The sequence below is a fragment of the Triturus cristatus genome, chromosome 1_2, assembly GCF_964204655.1.
Source record: "Triturus cristatus chromosome 1_2, aTriCri1.1, whole genome shotgun sequence".
NCBI lineage: Eukaryota > Metazoa > Chordata > Amphibia > Caudata > Salamandridae > Triturus > Triturus cristatus.
In genome coordinates this window covers 543,228,290-543,250,025 of record NC_140580.1, presented here as the reverse complement: position 1 = coordinate 543,250,025, position 21,736 = coordinate 543,228,290, and the positions used below count along the sequence as shown (strand labels likewise).

Below are 21,736 nucleotides of genomic sequence, written 5' to 3'. Positions count from 1 at the left end.
GTCACCTTCCATGGACCAATAAAATGACTCTCTCCCTTGCAAAACTTCAATGTCTTTTTTTTTGTACCTTGACCCATTTCACAAGTGAAATTTTAACCGCTTTACTACCATGTTTGTTTCCATAATACATCTTGACACGCCATCATGTTTTTTTTAGGTCAAGCCTGGGCAGCGCATGCGCTGCTCTGAGACATGCTGTACTGAGGTAGGGACTTGAAGCTCCGCCCACTCTTCTCTCACATTTTACATTGGCTTGTGTCATTGTCCACTGTAAACTGTGGCTGTTCATTGGTCAAAAGGCTTAGTAGGCCCTCCTTAGTACTGCCTTGTCTCATTTTCTCACCTCCCATGGCGACACCCCGTGTTGTTGCTCAGTAGGCTTCAATTACAGCCTCCGAGCACTATTTTCTCAAATAGACACGCTCTCTCCTAACGCTTTTTAAAATTTGTATAGCACGCATTTGCAATGCAATAGGTCCCGCATTTGCGAGAGTTTAAGCTATTGGCATTGTAAATGACAATGCCTTTTATTCATCTGTTTTTTAAAAACAACGCATAAATAAAAGGCATCACCATTTACAATACCAATAATTCAAACTCTCATAAATGTGAGACCTACTGCATTGCAAATGCTCGTTTTATGTTGAACGTTACATTCTCACTAGGTATATCTTTGACACCTGACTTTATTAACTATCCTGGATTACACTTCACGCTAGCCCTTCTTCCTCTCAACAAATCAAACAGTGAACATCCTGTAGCTTCATTCAAAGTTGTTCTGTACATCCAGACAGTTTTCGGCACCTATGTTTTCCAATCCCCATCAGAAGACTCAGATAATTTAATTGAACCCTAGAAAACACGACTGAACCTCTCAATCATTACATTACCACTTGTGTTTTAACCCCTTCGCTGCAGCGGGAATTCCGCCGCAGCGCTGGGGGGTGTGGGGGGGCAGCGCGGTGGCGCTGTGCTCATGACAGAGCCACTCCGTCATGAGCCACGGTTGAGCTGTGCTCATGACGGAGTGGTTCCGTCATGACTCCGCCCAGTTGCATTGTCCCCCCGCACAGGCGGGGAAACAGCGCCGCGTGGGCGGAGCGGCCGCCAACGGTCGCGGCATGACGGAATCGCTCCGTCATGAGCACACGGCAACCGTGGCTCATGACGGAGCGGTTCCGTCATGAGCGGCGAAGGGGTTAAAAATACATCGTTTTGTGCTGGGCTCCAATCCTTTTCAAATACAACTCTACTTTGTTAGATATAAATTGTATTCAAAAATCGTTAATGAATGCAAGAGGTAATCATTCCATAGTAAATATGTCATCACAAAGACTTCAAAACAGCATCGGTGTCAACTCTTTCTAAAGATATAATTGTATGGCAATTCGTAAAAGTATCAATCCAAGACACAATATACTTCTGCTGTGGCCCAAAAGGCCCCATAATATCAATAGCTATGGTCCTCCAGGGATTCTTGTTTAAAACTGAATCTCCCATTGGTGGATTAAACGTTTTCAAACTTTTGATCAACTTAACACCCTTTACACACTCTCCAACAGCTCTTTCTAGGGCAATATCCATACTTGGCCACCACTATATATTTTTGACACTTCTCTTAGTGTGTACAATGTCTAAATACCCCTCATGAGCTGGAATAATGATAACACTCCTCAAATTGTAAAGTGGTACCACTTTTTCACCTCTCTTCACAATACCATGCGAGGCAGACGATTCATTTCTAATTGCCCAAAAGGGTCTCAAACGTACTTTCATGTCCTTTTTAGGCCAACCACCATGCATACACTTCTTGACATTAGTCAACATATCATCTCATGCATATTCTTTATGGCACTCTTCTTGTGTAAGGCCAGGACATTCCTCATCTTGAGCCAAGCAATTTTACATTCGTCCCACACCAGAAAAAAAGATACGTTTCAGGTGAGGGCTGAAATTGCAGGACCAGCTTGTCACTGAATTTTGCAGCATGGAAAAAGTAACTTTTGTAATAAATAATAAGTATCCTTTATTGAGAGCTGAACCAATTGCCACTACTTCTGCCAACCCTTTGGACTGCACAGTGACATCACATCCTTCCAATACAGAATTCAAGCTTTACAGCTCGCTGTGAAGCCCAAACCATAAAGAATGTGTTTCATTTGTAAACAACACTACCCTTAACAATGACATTAAACATCTTCTCAGAAACAACATATATGAATGAATAAGTATATACACAACAGATACCCAGAACTGACACAATATTCCAAACATGGTCTCCAACTGGATGCAACACTCTAGATGGGGCTTCCAGAACGTTAAACAATACGCCAGAGGCATTCTCTAAAAGCTGTACTGAGAAAGTTAATTAACAAATTAAAAATGTACTTGAAATTATTTTGGTAATGTTAGCTGCAGGCCTTTAAGTAACGTGGACAACAAAACATGTGCATGCCGGCAGAAATGCCATCTGTTGTAGAGCAATTACACGTAGGAAATTTTGCCCAAGTACGCTGGAGCACCCAGGGTAATAAAACGGTCCCATTCCCAGGATTGAAAGGAGTGCATCAAGGTTGTTTATTAATGGTGTTGTAGACTATTTCTCTGCATTTCCAACAGACGCACCATCCCTTGCAGGGGTCAAAATCCCCATACTTATGTTTGCAGACGATACTCTGGGTATTTCTAAGACCCAGAGTGGTCTGCAGAGGGCCTTATTAAGATTTGAGGAGTTCTGTAAAGATCGTGGGTTGGTGATCAATGCAGATAAAACAAAGTTTATGGTCCTGTATAAGCACAGAGCAATTAAGGGCAGGGTGCTTCTTAATGGAGAATTATTGGAGCAGACTGATGTTTTTAACTATCTGGGAATCATTTTTGGGGAATAGACTCAATTGGAACCCCCAGATAAACACCTTGGCCCTAAAGCATTGTCAATTAGCTGGTACTTTCCTAAAGGAATTTAAGACTTCTTATACCCAACCCATGCACCATCTACTTAAGATATACAACACCAAAGTATTAGCTTCTGTCACCTATGGTGACAGAAGATAATACTATGGGGTTGTAGTGATATAAAGCCATTAGTCTTAGCACAGAATGAATTTGTGAGAAGTGCTATTGGTCTGCCACTCAGCACTCCTTTGAAATCAGTCTTCAACGACCTAAGCTGTAGCAGACTGGAAGAGGTTGTTAAGTTTCGTCCAATAGCGTACTGGCGGAGACTATGGACAACCCCAGAGTTGTTTCAGTACGCAGCTGCTCTTAAAGATGTATGGGTCCTAGATGCTTCATGTAAGATCAAGTGGCTGCAAACCTTAAAAACTACATTGGTCAGTATGGGTCTGCGACACCTGTGGGATGAGCCAGAGAGCCATCAAATACCCCCCAAAAAAGAGATGAAAAGACTATACTGGTCTATGGTGGCAAATAATATCACTACTTCAGAGTCCACATCATTGACGGGTAAATATTTAGAGCTTAAGCCACGGCCACAATATGAGCAGAATTGGGATGCCATCACCAAACCCAGGGATAGACGTTTATATTTCCAATTCCGGGTAGGCACACTACCCCTAAATGTATTTACATGCAAGTAGCATAGCGACAATGATAGTTTGTGTAAGTTGTGTCTGGAACACGACAAAAATGATTTACACATTCTATTTGTCTGTCCAGCATATCAGGCCCCACGTAACAAATGGTTGCGTCCACTATGCAAAAACATGGGCGTAAGGAGCACTGCTGTTGCGTTGAGAATATTGCAGACTGACACTGGCGCCCAGTGTGTAGTAGCTGACCACCCCAGTTTATCTAAATCAGAGTTTGTATAAAAAAAAAAAAAAAAAAAATACAAAAAAACGATGCATCAATGGATATGTGGGTATTGTATCGAAAAGTGGTTGTCATTATATTAGGTGGCATTACCACTCACTACCGCATCAACACTCTTCGTTTGCGATAAACATCATAGCCTTTCTCTAGTGTATCTGCCACTAGTGTCACATAAAGTTATGGGCCTCAAGATTATTTGCCTTGCCTCAATATGCCTTTTGTTTTATTGAGTCATTTACGTCCTTTTAATACTAATATGGGTGTTAGAACAATCTATTTAATCAATTGACATTTTTACTGATTGGATTTTTAATATGATTGAACTCATATTATATATTATACTATATATTATATAGCACTCATATTTAGATTAGTAGCATTTTATGGAAAGTTAAGTGCTTTTTTTACTGTACATTGTCTTTTATGATCTTAATTGATCGAAATAAAGATTGATTGATTGAATAAATAATAAGTATCCTTTATTGAGAGCTGAACCAATTGCCACTACTTCTGCCAACCCTTTGGACAGCACAGTGACATCACATCCTCCCAATACAGAATTCAAGCTTTACAGCTCGCTATGAAGCCCAAACCATAAAGAATGCCTTTCATTTGTAAACAACACTACCCTTAACAATGACATTAAACATCTTAACAGAAACGAAATATATGAATGAATAAATGAATGAGTATATACACAACAGATCCCCAGAACTGACATAATATTCCAAACATGGTCTCCAACTGGATGCAACACAAGATGGGGCTTCCAGAACGTTACACAGTGCGCCAAATGCACTCTCTAAAAGCTGTACTGAGAAAGTTAATTAGCAAATTAAAAACGTGCTTGAAATTATTTTGGTAATGGTAGCTGCAGGCATTTAAGTAACGTGCACAACAAAAAATGTGCACAAGTTTCTCTCTTTGTAAATATTGAGAATTTATTTTCATCTACTGGTCCTGATGGCAGTCTCTGTATGTTTCCTTCTGATCAGATGTAACTTTTCAAGGTTAAAGGCGGTGGCCTACTGCACAAGTGAATGTTTTCCTTGTTAATTGTCATGTTTCGTACCCAATGATATGCGCAGAAAGAACGATGCATGAAGGCTCATGTGATAATGTGCAGGAGAATGAATCATGCAATGTATTTTTAAGTTATTTTACTTTTGGCAAAACATATTACAAGAATAACGAATCCTTGCACCCATATTCATAATAAAATAATAATTAAAAATACATGTGTCCAGATGAAAAGCAAGAAAAATGTATTTACTTTGATGTAACATCGCAATTCCCAAATCTGTAGCTGACAGAATGCTATTATTTTGAATTGTCACAATAGTTGTCTATAAAACGTGTTGTTCAGAACATTATAACAGAGCTTGCATGTTTTTGTAAAAAGGCCTCCTCCTTTTTTGTTAGGATCACTGTTGGTCTGTGATGCTCTTTTTTATTTGGTAATATTACAGTATTTCATTACTCTGCATTTACTCATATTTTGAATTTGCACTACTTTGCTTTGGAGCTGTTGACTGCAAGCTCCCTTTAACCTACTTGGCACAAACTGCACTGTTGGCTTTATTTAACATAATATTGAACTTTCTGAAAGTACACAGTGTATGGGCTTTATCTCTGAACATACAATGTGTTTGTCATGCAGAGCACTGGTTACTTATTTTAAGTGACACGGATATTTTACTATTGTTCTTTAAACTGGATCGTGTATGGTTTCTTTTGACTATCTATGTGTTGAGAGCATTTAATTGATTTTCTGTTGAGCATTATTTCAGCTGGCTACACTGCTGATGTTCACTGAATAAATCTAATGGTAAAAAGACCAAATTGGTAAATTCTTTCAGTTTTGAATTCACTGCATGTTCACCAGAATACCCCACAAAGATGTGCTCATCCACTCGGTGCTACTCAATCAAGCAGAGTGAGGTCCAACCGATAAGCTTCCTTAGAGTGGTGTGGCAGAGAGAGAAACAGAAAAGCATGAATGAATGCCCCACATAGAAGAGACACACAGGCTTTGACAAATAAGGATGCCTGGTTCCAAATCATCAACTTCACTGGAAAGAAGGTGTTATAGGGTGGTTGTATTGACTAGTCTGCTGGTCAATGACACAGAGTCCTGGAAAAAATCACAATGAGGAAGACAATCTTAAGAGTCGGATGTCTCAATGACACAAACAGATTCAGACTCAAAAGGTGTGCACAGAAAGTTCAAACCACGTAAAGTGCCAATACAGCATAATAAAAGGTGCAGGAGGAAACATCTATGTAAGCCCCTACACAAAACGCATTACAAATGGTGAAGGTGGATCAGGCAAATGTAAAAAGGTTGTAAGGGTGACGTTTGCCCGTGCCCACATCCAGGACTTGTGGGCCAAAGAGAGGACAAACATACTTATATCAGAAAGTTTTGCCTGACACAGATCGATCTGAAAATCTCGAAACCTGGTCACAAACTGTGTCCAATGCCTAGAGAAGATCAATTTTGTGAACAGACTGCACACAGCTGAGAAGATATTCACCACTTTGATGGACAGGTGAAAACCAATAAACTGATTGCACTTAATCTCCACACATGGAAGTGTGTAAGCTGTGGAGATTCAGATGAAGAACAATGCCATGTAGCTAGGACATCGAGTCCTCCCGCAGAGGTAGATTGAGGAGAAGGCAACCTCTCTAGCTCAGCAGCAAAAGGTACTGCACTCCCCAATCCCAGTTTTGGGCTAACAGGATGATCTGAGCCCATTCTTCCCTGACCCTCTTCAGAGCTCAAAGAAGACGGGGCAGAAGTGGCAATGCCAGAGACTGAAGTCCCACAGAAGGTGGAATGTGTCTCCGGTGAGCCATGAGGGGGAAACTCTAAAGCACAAAAGGCTCTACAGTGAGCCCTTGTGAGGGTAGAAACATTATCTACCCAAGCCACGCCCCACTGGGCGAAAATGCCCTGAACGACCTTTGGCTGCAGTTGCCACTTAGGTGTGATGTCTGCTGTGCTTGTCTGACCTGGCATGCAGGTATCCTGCAAGATGGTTGACAGTCTGTGCGATTCCCTGAATGCCCAACCTGTGCGACAGTTTCAGAGCTTTCTGGCACAGCACCTGCAAACCCACACCACCCTTCTTGTCACACAACTACTTGGCAGTCATGTTGTTTATTACAACTTACATAAGACTTCCCTGGATGGAAGGCAGAAAATTTAAGATCCAGCCAGATGGCACACATCTCCATCAGGTGTCATAGTTCCAATGACGAACAGAGACCTTTGATCTCAATCTCATCAAGGTGGCATCCTCAGCTTAGAGCCAATGCATCCATCAGGAACATGAGCTCTAGGTGAGAAGGGAGAATGACCACCCTCATGTCTGTTTGGCATCCTTCATCTGCCATTGAAGTTCTGAGGTTGCCTCATACTATGTGGATTTTATCGATGAAACACTCCTAGCATTGACGCCACTGTAGGCAGAGGTTTAATTGGAAAATCCACATGTTGGTAACATACATGAGGCACCAGAAGAATACACAATACCAGAGTCAAGCGGCCTCAGAAATGACTGGGCCAGAACCCACGAATGAGTTTGAAACATCAGGATCATATACTGAATGCCCCAAACTGGATGAAGCGCGAAAAGGCTTTGCGCACCATTGCATAAAGAACTGCCCCTATAAAGGTGGCATTTGCCTCGTTGGTAAAGAACCTCAGGGGCAAATCAAACAAGATGCCCATTTGCAGGTGGGCTCTGACTAACTGTGATGAGCCAGTCTTTAATAACCAGTTGTCGAGGAATGGGAAGACATACACTCCCAAACTGCTAAGATTCCCATGACCACTGCCATCAACTTTATAAAAAACACAGTGGGGGTGGGGTTCAAAGTGAGCTCAAAGGGCAGAACAGTGAACAGAAAGTCTTCCTCTCCCGCGACGAATGGAACAAGATGCCTGAAGGACTGTAGGACTCATCAATCAGGTTGAAGGACACCATCCAGTTCAGAGTCTAGAGCAGAGAGGACCTGAGCAGGGGGTAACATCTAGAATCTGTCCTATTGAAGGAAAGAGAACCAAACATCAGCAACCAGCCTGAGTCTATCATTCTTATTGAGCCTCAGAAATTAGCAGGAATAGCACATGCTGCCTCTATCCTTTTTGGAAACCCTCTTGATTGCCATTTTGGCCAATAATGACTGAACCTCTGGGCTAAAAAAAAAGGAATTGATAGGGTGGTCAGTATTCGGGGTCTGACTGGAAACAAAAAGATGTAACCTAGACAGACAACCTGTACGCCCCACTGGTCTGAGGTAACTGCATGCAACTTGGCATTTAGAAGCATATTCTTCCCTCCTACTAACTGCAAAAGACTCCCCCAGAAGGAATCAGGTCTGTTTGGTGGCAGCACAGGAAGACTAGGACTGACCATGCTGTTGTGCCCCTGTCCTTTGCCACCAGTATGCTCCCCTGGAATCCCAAAAATGCTGAATGGGCTGAGGTGGCTTCCTTTATCACACAAATACATATAATACCGCTACACATTCAATAAAGCACAAATACCCGATACCTTGGCACAAGTCTTTGTTTTCAGGGCCCTCTACCGACGTATCCAATTACCTCACCACCCATCTCTTCATGGGTCCTGCATCTTTCTCTAGTCCTCTCCCACCCTCCCCCTCCCAGATTCAGTATTCAAGGTATGGTCTATAGGTCCAGCTCATGCACCGCCCCCGCTGTTCGGTCTTTGGGCCAAAGTTCACACAGCAGTGAAATCTCACCAGTAGCAGGAAGCTTCTAGGCGGCTCATGGCAGTCTTCCAAGGAGCTGTGTGGCAGTCAGCCATGCAGTCCGTCAATCGGAGGGTTGCAGCAGGAGCAAAGGCTTCTGTCTGTGGTCCTATTCCAGGCAGCTGGCTGTAGATCGTGGCTCGCTATAGTGCTCCGGGGGTTACTTGACTCACAGCATGGCTCACTCAGACCCGCCAGTGGGTATCTGACACACATTATGGTTCATTCAGTCATACCAGTTAATACTTGCCCCTTCTTCCTAAGTGTGGCAGCCACACGCCAGCAGGTTATGGTTCTTTGGTGTAGAAATGCCAGATGCTATTTTTGGCACGCAGTGCATCGAGGCGATGACCTCGATTCTACACAAGTTACCCCAGGAGCACCTCTCAGGTTACTTGGCCTTATGGACTGATACGGACTCAAAGACACACTTGGATAGTGCCACAGTCATGCAGTCCACTTCTGGGGAACACTGGCCACTTGCAGATGCTTATCCTGGCTGTGGTCTGCCCTACCATTTGGACACACAGATTAGGTATCTTGGTAGCTACGACTGGAAAAATTGACAAAGTTTGTACTACTTAGTCTGGCAGTACCGCAGTTCTTTTGGTGCTCTTGCTTAGAGAGTTTCTGTTGGACGAACTCTACCCCAGAGTCAATTAACCCCAGTCCATTACAAGATCAGCTCCTTCCGCTGGGTTGGTACTTCCATCCCTTGCTCACAGGTACGATGTCTTGGCACCCAAGTCAGCTAAGTCAGTTGAGTAAATTCCTTTTTCAGGTCCCACTCCAGGCGATGTTCTCTCACCTTTGGGAGGTAATGTGACTTCAGCCCTTGACGGCTTAGGTTGTCCCCGATTATTTTGTGAAGTTCTCCCTCCTAGGTAGAAGAGATGACAACAGCGAACCATGATTGGTCTTGGGCTCCCATCTTTATACCGATTTTTCAGACAGAGGATCTGCATTCTAGGTCTGCTTCCTTGGAGCCAGTTTCGGTCAAAGGCCAGAACTACTTCAAAACCTGTCCTTTGTCTGCAATGCTACTCTGCCCAGCAAGACAACCAACAGGAGGAGTGCCCACCACAGACGTGCTATGAGGTGCGAACAGGCTACACCCAGCTATTTACAAGAACTCCTGCAACAAAGAGAAGCACGGGGCTGGATATTGACCCTGTTGCACTGTTGGGGGGTGGTTTTGATTCCTGAGCCTGAGTACTCCTACACTAACCTCCCTGAGAGTCCTGTGACTGCTCACTACCACCGAGAGTCAAATGCAGAAAAAGTTGTACTTGGCCCAGTTTGTAGAGCCATAGTAAGATGGGGCCCAGGACAGCAGTGGCAAAAGGCCTTAACCCCCAAGGTTGTGGCCCAGTAGCCCCTTGCTGCCAAGTGGCCTCCTGAACGTGGTCTGCCAAGAGATTATTATAGCAAATGATTGTACTTCAGACAGATCGGTATTAGATAGAAAAGTATTGCAACTATTGAGGTAACATTTTATGACAGACTCTGCAAATACAGGGGACATACATGCAACTAAGGCTATCGTGTGAACGGCAAAAACTCAACTTTATTTTTGGAAAGGAATTGGACGAATAGATTGGGTTTTAAATTATTGTCTGAGCTAGTGGAGACAGGAGATGAATAAATGCACTTAGGAATGAAGGCAGTAACTGTAAAGGTTTATTTTCCATCTCTTTCTTAAATATTTTTTAAGCATTATATGTTGCAAGGACTTGTCTCTGAGCAGTAAAGATGTGGGCTTGAGAGCAAAAGTCTCTTTGTCTTATTGTTGCTAGACACCTTGTATGTGATGCAGTAGACCCTGAATTGAAGTCATATTTGAAGGGGTTAAAATAGGCTTTCTAAATGCAAGTGAATTGGTCAAATAACTTTTGGCCTGTGAACTCAGACTCCTTCTCACAATATCACTATCGGTCAGTGGTTCTTTTTGAAGCAGCCCTAATGTTTGTCATTGACAGAGCAAGAAAAAGTGGCAACAAAATGTCCTGCCGGCTAAATAAATAAGTTAAATATAATAAGTATGTAAAAGCATGCACAAAAAAGTAATGGTTTTCCTCTGTCTGATGGGAAACTATGTCCTTCTGCACAAATTCCTATTATAGTTGCCCGCTCTTATCACTAACGGAAAAATAATGTTATAGTCCCGAAGGTCCCAACATGGATACAATACTCACGAGACAGTAGCCTATGCAGGTCGAGCAGGCACAAAATGATACAGATTCCTGAAAGCAGGAATTAGTACATTGTTACCAAATAGGATATACGAGACCAAACACACATGGATGAGACAGAGAGGATCGCCTGAAGAGACCAAGAGCCAGCCTCAAAAAGAAAATGCCATTCTTACAGCAAATTTGACAGTGCAATACAAACAAAAATAAAACACTCGAAATAGAAAAAAAAAAGAAGAAAAACTAGGCTGTATTTACTATAGGTTCAAGGTTCAGACAAGGACCCAGAAAAAGGCATAAGGGAATAGGCAGATGTTTAAGAAAGAAAATGGAGCTGGAGAAGAAGGGACAGAGGCAAAGAGCAGTAATGCCGGGACTGAAGTGCACAAAGCAAGATAACAGGAGACTAGGACACTAAGACAGGACTACTGAAGAAACTGCGGAGCAGAGTATCAAAAGTACTATAGAGCTGACTGAAGTACTAAAGGCATTACAAATTGAGAACTAGTCCAAAGGCACTGAGGGCAACTTTATGAACAAAGGTAATGTGAACTGGAGTTCCAAAGGAGCAAGCTAAAATTCTGAATATAATTGCACGAATTAAGCCGAAAATTAACAATATTCCAGACTGCATTAGCATAGAGGGCGCTGAATATTTACGTAGTGGGTTGGTGCTTATGTGTTAACGCAACGTGATGTTTGTTTTTCATGTGCTCTGATTTGCTGATGAAATGCTGCATTTGCTCAATCTAAATACACAGTGAGTCTATGGTTTTCTCTAATTTCATATTTGGAAATATTGTATAATATCCCCTTGATTTTCAGAAATTCTTGCTAATTTGGACTTTGAAGTGTGCTGCAAGCAGATGTAAAAATAAAAAAGATTTGGTAAAGAGATTAGATGAAAACCTGGACGTTTGAGGTAATAATGATTCAAAAAAATGTGTTCTGTAGGACATAGTTTCAGATTAACAGCCAACATTCATTTTTGTATGTGAGAGCTGCAGGTCTTCATCTGGTAGATATTGATGGCCGGTAACCTCTAACACAGGGCGGCGATTCAACATTGTTTTGATGGATGACTAGGAGCATAGGTTGATCATCCATCTTTTCAGCTTAATTAGTTATAGGATGCCGGAAATGGAAGGAATCATTTATCTGATGTAAATCCACAGAAAGAACTTTGAGAGAAAAGTCTTGTTAACATCTACTCAACTACATTAACAATAGAGCAGGTCTTATGTGAAACCATGTAAACAGTCCAAGGGTTGTAAGTAACCCTTTTATCTTCATGCAAAATACATTTCCCACAAACATTATTTGGAAACCTCAGCAACAGTTCTGATTAGAGAAATATATATTTAGAACATGCTAATGCCTTGAATTGATCAGCTACATCACCATCTTGCCCTAATAAACTTAAAGCTCAATTTCAAAAAGCTTTAAATACTTCAATACACCTGCATCTCTACAGATACATTACCTTCTTTCTCCTTCAACATGAAGTAAGATTGTAGCAACACCTGGGACAAAAGTTGAACCCCTCTCCCTCGTGTCCTAGGCTCAGGGTTTGCCAAACATGACCTGCGGAAGAAAAAAATACTGGCCAATGACAAACAACATCGAGAGAAATTAAGGCCATCACAAAAGTTGTCGCATTTGTCACAAGAAGGCAATCTATAACAAAACAGAAGGTTATTTATCTGCAAAATTAGCGACCACAAAAGGCAAACTGCCCTACTTTGTAACGTTATGCTAGTAGTTTGAGGTTAGTGGAATCGAGTCAAAAATGATGGAAGTTTTTTAAATTCATAAAAGAATATCCATGTGGACAATATAAAAAGAGACCACAAGTTGCGTAGACATTTGTTCACATGATGGTAAGAAACAATATTTTAAACCCATTTCACTCCAGAATCAATTCTACAATGCTGTATTTTACACAATCAATCAATTTATCAATCAAGTGGCTGCGGGTACGCCTGGTTCATCACAACATGAGATCGGTTTTTCATTTGACATCCAACTATTATTGACAACTTGTTTCTTCTGTTAGCTTTACAGACTTTATACATTGCTCTGCCCTGTGCATACTGTTAGCCGTCTGTTTCCTCTTGTATACAGTACTAGGCAACCATGCGTGACAGCCTGTGGCTCATTCTTATCATCTTCATTATCAAATTGTGTGCCGTTACCAGTTCATTCAGTACTCATTTTCATTCAGTGGAATTTTACTCTTATGAGTACTGCAGCAAAGCCCTTACAAACTCCCCTGAAGTAGCTAAATGGTCCCCCACCTCAAAAATAATCTATCAAACCTTTTTTGTTTATTGAAGAAACCAAATCATGGCAATCCTCAGAACAGATGAAAAGTAGAAATGTAAATGTAGATTTACAAGTGAAATAAAAGGCGAGGAGCCCAGTTAGGTATACATTTTCAATGAGATCAGATGAAAGAAATTTAGCATAAAAAGGATTGTAATTTAAGACTTTTCTTACCCAAGAGCTTCCACCACTTGCAAAACTGTACAGTTTCCTTCTTTGACACCTATTGAGAACACAAGAAGTAATTTAGACACAGCAAGTACAGAAACATGTCAGCTCTAGAAGCTACAGCCATACACGTGGTCTTACTTTAAACTGGGAAATAAACACATTTAATATTGGAGTACAAATGTGATTTATTTTGTAAAAATAAAAAAAAATACACATTGCGAATTACATGAACATGTGTTGCACAAAAGAAGCCCCAGCTTATGAGCTAGATTTTGCCGCAGGACATTAATGTTAAATCATAAATTTAAACTACTATAAAATGAAACCCAACTACATTCTCTATGTCGTTGTGCTCACAGTCAAGATATCATCTTTATATGGCCTAGTCAGGAAGGGTAAAGCCATCGTGAAGACATGATGAACCTTCTAACAACAATTGTCGGTCCCTTCTTGCAGGCGTGATTTCTTATACTCACAAGACAAGAAATTAGAAGTTAAAGAAATACGGAAAAATGTAAGTATTATTTGCCTTGAGTGTTGTATTGCTCACAAGAGGCAGTACTCCTAGCTCACTGCTTTGATGATGCACAATTTCAAAGAGATTTGGGTAGTAGAGAGAGCCAATTGACTTATTTAAGTGGATGAGTACATTCCCTGCCTTTTGCCGAGTAATGGAGATGCCTCAAAAATGCTTTTCAAAAGTGCCAGGTGTGTGTATGCCAGCAAAGAGACTATTGTCTCCATACATGTGAGAGAGGACCAATGGGTGGACAGCCATTCTGAACTCTGGTTCGACTATGTGAATTGTGGAGACCTTCTTACAAGCCATCTGAACCTTCGAGGTGATGTGTGTTTTGAAACCGAGACAGCTGTCAATGCGGTATCTGAGTGACAGAGGGCTGTCTGACACTGGAGGGGTGAAAAATTAAGGTTGAATGAACTAGGCCATATATGTACTTGTGTTTCCCTGCTTTTGTTGGACACCAGCGAGAACTTATTTTTATGGAAGTCAAATTCCAGTAAGCCTTTAACATTGGGACTTAAATAGATTAAAAGCAGTCATCTACTATGCTGATCGTGCAATCAGATGAGGTCTTCAAGTAGAGCCATGCAGCATTTAAGAATTGATGAACCTTTAAATTCCTGTTATCCAGGAATTCTCAAAGTTATTCCATGAGATTACCAAGGACACAACGGAGCCCTGGGGTACACAACAGGTTACAGGTACAGGCTCTGCCAATGTTTTTTATTGTGGGCTAATGTCATTAAAGCAAATTTGGGAGGCAAGTGTATTGCTCAAGACTTGATAGTTTTCTCTATTAAATCCTGCAAAAAGTTCAAAAAGGATGATATGGCAGGATTTGCCACTATTGTTGATAAGGAAATCCAGGTGGTCATCAACCACTTGGAAAGTGGTTATCTTTATGCTGTACTGTAGTATGAATCTTGAATGATGCTTAACAGGAGGGCACTTCCCTTAAACCATTTATGCAGCTGGTGATCAACTACCTTCTTAATAATGCTGGGCAGAAAGAGAAGGGTGGTAACTGGGCGATAGTTGTTAAGGTCATTTGTATCAACACTGGTTTTCTTTGGCAATGGAAGAATGAATCATTTCCTGGCTGATATAGCTTCACCCGTTATTGTACTTTACTATTCATGATGGGACAAGGTCAATATCACATTATGTGGTATTTTGGACGTGAAGGAGGCCTGCAAAGTTGTGCTGCAGTCCATGCTGGTATCCGCATGATGACAGTTCAGTTCGGTGACAAGATGCGTTTGCTGATCTTGTCAATCATCTCCTTGATGAACTCTCTGAACCTGTTTGTTCATGAAGGAGTCTATGGGTGAAGTGGGAAGTGCCTTTGATGTGGGGTTCAGTGCATTACTGGATGGCCTTGAAGACAGCTCAGAAGGGCAAGACGTGCTTCTTTTAATGTCATGATTGTGTTGCTTCCTTCAAGATTGAAGTCACTGTAAAAGATAATGTCTAAATGGTTGATTTAAACTGTGGTGAAGAGGCTGGAGATTTCACAGTTGTGTTTCAACTGGCCTTTGAACGCCTTTATATGAGTTGGGAAAGTGACTGTCAAGGTTGTATAATGTAGAAGTGACAGATAAGATGTTCAAGTGACTTTATTGCCAATTGCTGTTGGAGAGGGCAGGGTAATATTGAGCTTTGATAATCACAAGGGCTGTTGCCATGTTGGATGGAGTACCCAAGCAGAACGAGGGCACTAGTGTGGACCTGATGTTGTGGACACGAACAATGCTGGAGCCAACCACTCTGAGTGGCTGACTATACTTGGCGGCGTTTTTGGGGAGGGAGTTTGATGGGTATAAAAGCAGATACTATATTATGCTGTTGACCTGACATCTCTATGAGATGTTCGCCATGATACTCTGAGTCACTGTACTGGTACGCCGCCCGGCCCCCGGGATGTGGGCTGAATGGCTGTGTGCATTTTTATAACGACGGATGTGCTTTGAGATGACATGCGTGTACAGGTTGACTTAATGGATGCCTTGTTTATAACTCTGCAATAAAAACATGTTTCAAAAAAAAAAAAAAAAAAAAAAAAAAGGAGTACCCAAGCAGAACAAGGACATCAAACATATCCAAGATGCTGGGGGATAGAGAAGTCTTTGTGAGAAAATGGTTGATTAGTTGGAATGGATGGAAGTCAACCACAAGTAATTAATAATGTCACTCTTCTCATTACGTCCAGTAAAGGTTTCAGTCATTTAATCCAGAGCTCAACCCCTGGAAGCTATGGCATAGAGCAGACAGGCTTAACTTAACAAAATATATAAAGTATTTATAAGTACTAAAACAGTTCAAATGTAAAAAAACACAATAAAAACCCCACTTCGACTTATAAAAACAGAGAATAGTTTAATTACAAGGAGATCAAATCGACAAAAATATTGTATGGGTACCCTGAGATATTCATTTGCACTGTTCTAACTTATAATTGCACAAAAAGAATTAGGCCTAAACCAATGTCATTTGTTTGCGCGTGACTGGAACCTAGGTGCAATTTAAGGGCAAACTTGAGCACAAGTCAGATACAAAAATCAGGTTTGTCCCAGTCCAAAGTTTTACTTTCTGACTTAGTCTCTCAAATGGAGGTAAAAAATCCTTAGTGGGGGCAAGGCAGCAAGCAGGCTGTGGCCAAGAAGGGCACCAAGAGATAATCTTGTGATGAGATCCGAGTGAAGCGATTGACTTTTGGTGGGAAAGCTTTGAGGGGGAGAAATTCAAAATTCAGGGCTCTCACCAGCTCGATACTTTCTGCACCTTTGCACTGGTGAATTTTTTTTTATGTTTGGACTTAGTCACTTTTTTTGATCTTGGATTTCTCCAGTGGGGCAAAGCTCAACACGGTAGCTAAACAGGGCTCCAAGAAGTGGATACCTTCTATGCGACGTACCTCTGAAACTGATTTGCTGCTACAGAAAAGCTCTGAGAGGAAGCAACCTGATTCTTTGGCACAGTAGCAACGCACCTTCGTCGGATGATTTGTCAGGTTTGTCCTTGTCTTCCAGAGGTCTTTGGAGCCAAAATGTTTCAAGGTCCCACGTTTTTCAGGATATTAGGATAAGTAAACTGTAATATAGCCAAGGGTCCCAGGACTTTAGGGACAGCACTTTGGGGGTCAAAACTCACTCCAGCAAAAGCTAACAGCAGGGTCCACGGCACATCAGGTTGAACCGGTCAGCTGGGCTCTTTAGGGACAGTGTTTCTAGAAGCTTGTTTGGTCTGTGTAGCTTAACAGGAGATCAGTCAACTGACCCTTGTAGTCTATCAGAGGTGAGGGATTTAATACAATATCTATTTGTTCATGGGACAGGCTGCTTCATAAATCTACTTGTCCGTAGGTGCCACAGACAGCAGTGACAAATCAGGCCTCGAAAAATCATAAAAATGTTACTAGACCTGCAGGTCTAGTGACTTAAAAATCTACTCGACCTAACTGTAATACTCTTGACCCGCAAACTGGTTTCAAATGATGCGATTGTGGGCAAATATTTTTATTTATTGAACCACCATTTTCTTCATTATCACATATGAGAGTATCTTCAAATATGTGAGTTTAGCATGTCTGCTGTACAAAAAACTCTTTTTTGAACTAATAGACTAAACTTTTGCTTCATATATATAATACAAATCTAGCCACGTATAGGATACACATGACCCCTGAATTGCCTCTTAGTTTAAAAACTATCACTTTTAATAAATACTTAACTAAAGCATGAAGTGGTAGCTCACTGTCATTTGCAATCAGCAGACTTTAATTGAAACAGCCTCAGAATTTCCCACTGACATGCGGTTTTAATGATACAACTATACAGTGTACAAACAATGTTTGAATATAGAGTTTCAGCAAATATGTGTCATTTGCACATCACCAAGTAAAGTTTTCTAGTTTGTTTTGCTCCTATTTAACTCTTTGCATCACACTTCTTAATTACAAAACAAAAGTGCTTTCGTAATTCCTGATATATTTTGAAATATTTGTAATAATAATTCACAGGGTATTTATTTACATGTTATGTGTTAGAGGGAAACAAACTGACATCTTCAGACAGCTCACTTGACAAAAACCTCTAACTCTAGCAAGAGAAAAAAAACCTCAATTTTCCAAGCAGCAATAAGTAAAAAGAGCAAGTGACATTTGACATCTTTCCTTGAACAGACAGCAAATTTTGTCATGATAAAAACAAGATTTAATGGAATCTTTATTGCTCATTCACTTTCTGAATGAACAGAGCACCTGTTCCTTTCCAGCTTAAGTTCACTCGTCAGATGGGACTAGTAGGTGCTAAAAATAGCTCGACCTGATTAAAAATTTTTGCAATTGAGAGTGGGCGAGTAGACTTTTTGAGGCGTGCAAATTATGACACAATCTCGTTATATAAATGCTCTGATATTAGGATTTTTGGTTAAGCCAGGCATCATGCTATAGTAGGGTTTGAATACTAGCAATTTCCTTATTTTGCCATCTTTCAGCAGATCTACATACTGAGGCTGGAGGTACAGTTAAGCAATAGTTCCGGGGTTGGAATGCTCTTGAGTCTGCGCAAACCTACTAAATTCCCTGTTTAGGGGTTTTCAACAGCTCTTCTCTAATCATTTCCCATACTGAGAAAGGCTGGAAATTTACTCCTAACATGGCTGAAGTAAAACATCGTCCATGTTCGTGAAAAAAGTGATTGGAGGGAAAGCGAACTTGTAAGCTTTCAACATATTTTCGCATAACAAAATCTCCACCTGCATATTTGCTTGTGCTAAAAAGCAGTTCCCAAAACTTTTCTAGGATTTCCTGGCCCATTTCTGTAAATTGTGAATTCATAAAAGTCGTAAATCTGCACTAATGCAAGGACATATACTATGAATGCAATTTTGTGATTTTCTTTAAGAACTGGGACTCTAGTTCGGTCTGGAGTTAACCAGCATCTTTTGTTTTTATTCAAATTCCATTATGAATATTTTTGGGAAATATTAGCATGCATCAACACATTTTATTAAATGATGCTTCAAAGAAACCGGACCTACAATTTCCATAGTTTACCAAAACGTTTTTTCTTTCCTAGTTGCATTTGTTGTGAACATTTTATTTTGAAAGTAAAGGATCATCAATCTTGCTTTCAAGCTTCTGCAGATATATGCATCTAATTAGAAAGCACTCTGGGAGCATTGTATGTCGCCTCGTATTGTTAAACTTTGCAACAGGTGTACACATTTTTACACTGGAATCACTGTCAGTAGTGTAGTCAGAGCTTATGCATTTCCTTAGAGCACTCACCCTTAAAAGAAAGGCTTTGTACTAATGAACCATAAATGCAAGTACGAACAGCATTAATATAAGAACACAAATATTACCTTAACTGCAGATTATGTCCTTCCCTGATCCATCATATGGTACTGTAAACTGGTAGCTAAAGGGTTTGTTCTTCAGGGGGCTGGGCCTACTTGTCCTAAGGACAAAATAAACATGAAAACGTATTGTCCTTGACCGCAAACAATATGTCCTGGGAGACGGGCTATAGGAATTCCACACCCCTGCTACTTCGTTGTCCTGGGTACAAGTGGGAGCAGATCCAGTCTTTCAGCTCTCCTTGCGTACCCAACAACACGTGCAGTCCTTCTGTCCAGTTGTGTTCTTAAGAGGGGCTCCAGGGGTGCCACATTTATGCCCGACACTAGCCTGTGGCTGGGTGCAACTCCTAGCTCCTCCCTAGCCAATAAAAAAAATCCCAGGGCATAACTGCCAAGGTTTCACATTGCTATGTGTGACATTTTCATAATTTAAGTGTAATCATGAGTGACATTTCAACAACTAAGAGTGACACTTTCTCGCAAGTAGAAGCAAGCAATGAAGATGAGGGAAACATAAATATCAGAAGTTACACCCACTAGAGCAACAAGAAACACTAATATTTTAAAACTGGTGCAAAGCACCAGAAATGGAAGGGCAGTCACCGGAGACAGACTGCGTGACTGCAGTCCTCAGTAACAGAGGGCAGGCACTGCAGCTGCTCAGAACTGCCAAGCCATTTGTGTGTCAAATGAAAAGGATGCCACCTTGGTTTGGGCCATACAAACATACCTCTGTACTGGATGTTTGAGCTCGCCCACATCTGCTTCTGGTGTGCCATCCCACAGCCTATAAACTCACCATGTGGCCCAAGACACTTTGCCTGCAGAGGTGCCACCCCTACCTAAAATGCAGAGAGTGGTGAATGGCGGCACTAGCTTGGGACCTACAGCAGTTTTGACCATGACAAGGGGCTAAAGACAGTTAACGGCACTGTGAAGTGTGGAGGTTTTGTATATTGTGGCAATGAGCAACCATGAGCCTGCAGTGGACTCTGTGAGGCAGACTCAGGCTGTGAGCCACCGTGGCGCCCACCTCCCTTGTTCAGTGAGTTCCATGGCTGCCGTCTTCTCCAAGCACATCTTGGCCTCTCTCATGTAGGAGTAGGCGCGGGGGATCTCTGCAACTACTGAGCCTCACTGAGACAAAACCGTTCAATGGTCACGGATTCCTGACCCAGGAGTCACTCTGGTCTATATGGGAAAAAGAAAACAAGAGGTTCATTGTGGATGCCAGGAAGGATCCTCGTGAAAGAGAGAATGTTCTCTAGCCTTAGGAAACATGCTCATTTGAAGCAGAGCTTGGGAGGCCTAAGCTAGCCTGCCTCCATCACTGGAACTGAAAACATTTCTAGAAGGCTCCAGCTGCTGGGAGCCATATGCCTGTCCTCAGTGAGTCTGCTGTCTAGTGACAGAAGTCTGTTCTGGGCGGCCGCTGTGAACTCCGGTCACTGGCTCCGTGACGTGAGGCTCGGCAATGACTGAATTCCACATCGGCGATTTTTGACAGCCCCGGCAAGCAGAAGGCTGTGCTGCAAGTGCCATGATTGGGGCGCCAGCCCCTTGCTGCTTTCTTCCAAAACAATCGGCCTGCCTTTGGCAGCAGGACGTAACAGCACCTCTGCGGTGCCACGTATGGCTTAATCTGACTGGACCCCGCCCCGGCTGTGACAGTATTAGCCATTGCGCACTACCATGTAATAAGGCTGTTTGAGAGCAGTGGGACATAATCACGATGCATTGTTGCAGTGAGCTGCCTGCCAGCAGCCTTGCTCAGCTACGAGCACGGCACACTGACAGCTGCCACACTCCATGATGTTACAGTTTTAGGCAGTGCTTAACTGATGCCGAGACACTATGCGTTGCAGTGCATTTCAGTGCGGTGATGCAGATCACTGAACTGAAATGCGTTAGTCTAACCCCTCGATGGGTGGTACTTGGCAGGATGGCCAGGGGTAACCCTAACCACTTTTGTAGCACTTCCTGTGTGCCCTATTGGAAACAATCCCACAGTGCCCTTTCTACCTAAAACCAAGATGGCAGAACATTCCTTCCCCATCCAGAGCTACCGGTCCCACCTTAGAAGTATGGTCAGAGAAATGAGCTACCCCCTACTATGTTGTCACTCAAAACCAGTTCTGGGGGAGTTTCTCTCACACTGGGATAGATTCCTAGCCGATTACAGGCACAAAGGAGGGCGTAGGCACAGATGTTAACTACATCTACCTATGACAGGATAGGCCTCTTGTAAGATAATTTCCAGGACACCTCAGATGGACATCCAGCCAAAGGAACAGAACACAACCCCACATCTGAGGCCTTTGTTTCGACAAGTTAACACCTCATCAAGGGGGCTTTTCAGCTCATGGGTAACTGTTGGAAGCTCATGATTTTAGAAACTTTAGGCAGGGAAAAGCAGATTTACTAAAAGTAACTTTTACCAATGGAGTTGATCATGCAAAAACAGGCTTTTTTCTAAAGTGAAGAACAGAACATACTCTCAATATACCATGTGACCAAGACTCAGAGGAGTTGAAACACATTA

At 41.9% G+C, this 21,736-nt stretch overlaps 1 protein-coding gene across 1 annotated transcript in view; it reads right to left on the bottom strand.

Moving 5' to 3' along the window:
- Positions 1–21,736, bottom strand: part of MMS19 (MMS19 cytosolic iron-sulfur assembly component) — a 498,998-nt gene that overhangs the window by 428,157 nt on the left and 49,105 nt on the right. The window contains exons 2-3 of the mRNA XM_085606380.1: positions 13,311–13,359; positions 12,295–12,395 (exon numbers count right to left, since the gene is read on the bottom strand). Of these exons, the coding sequence (XP_085462506.1) occupies positions 12,295–12,395; positions 13,311–13,359 (150 nt within the window). The remainder of the gene's footprint in view (positions 1–12,294; positions 12,396–13,310; positions 13,360–21,736) is intronic.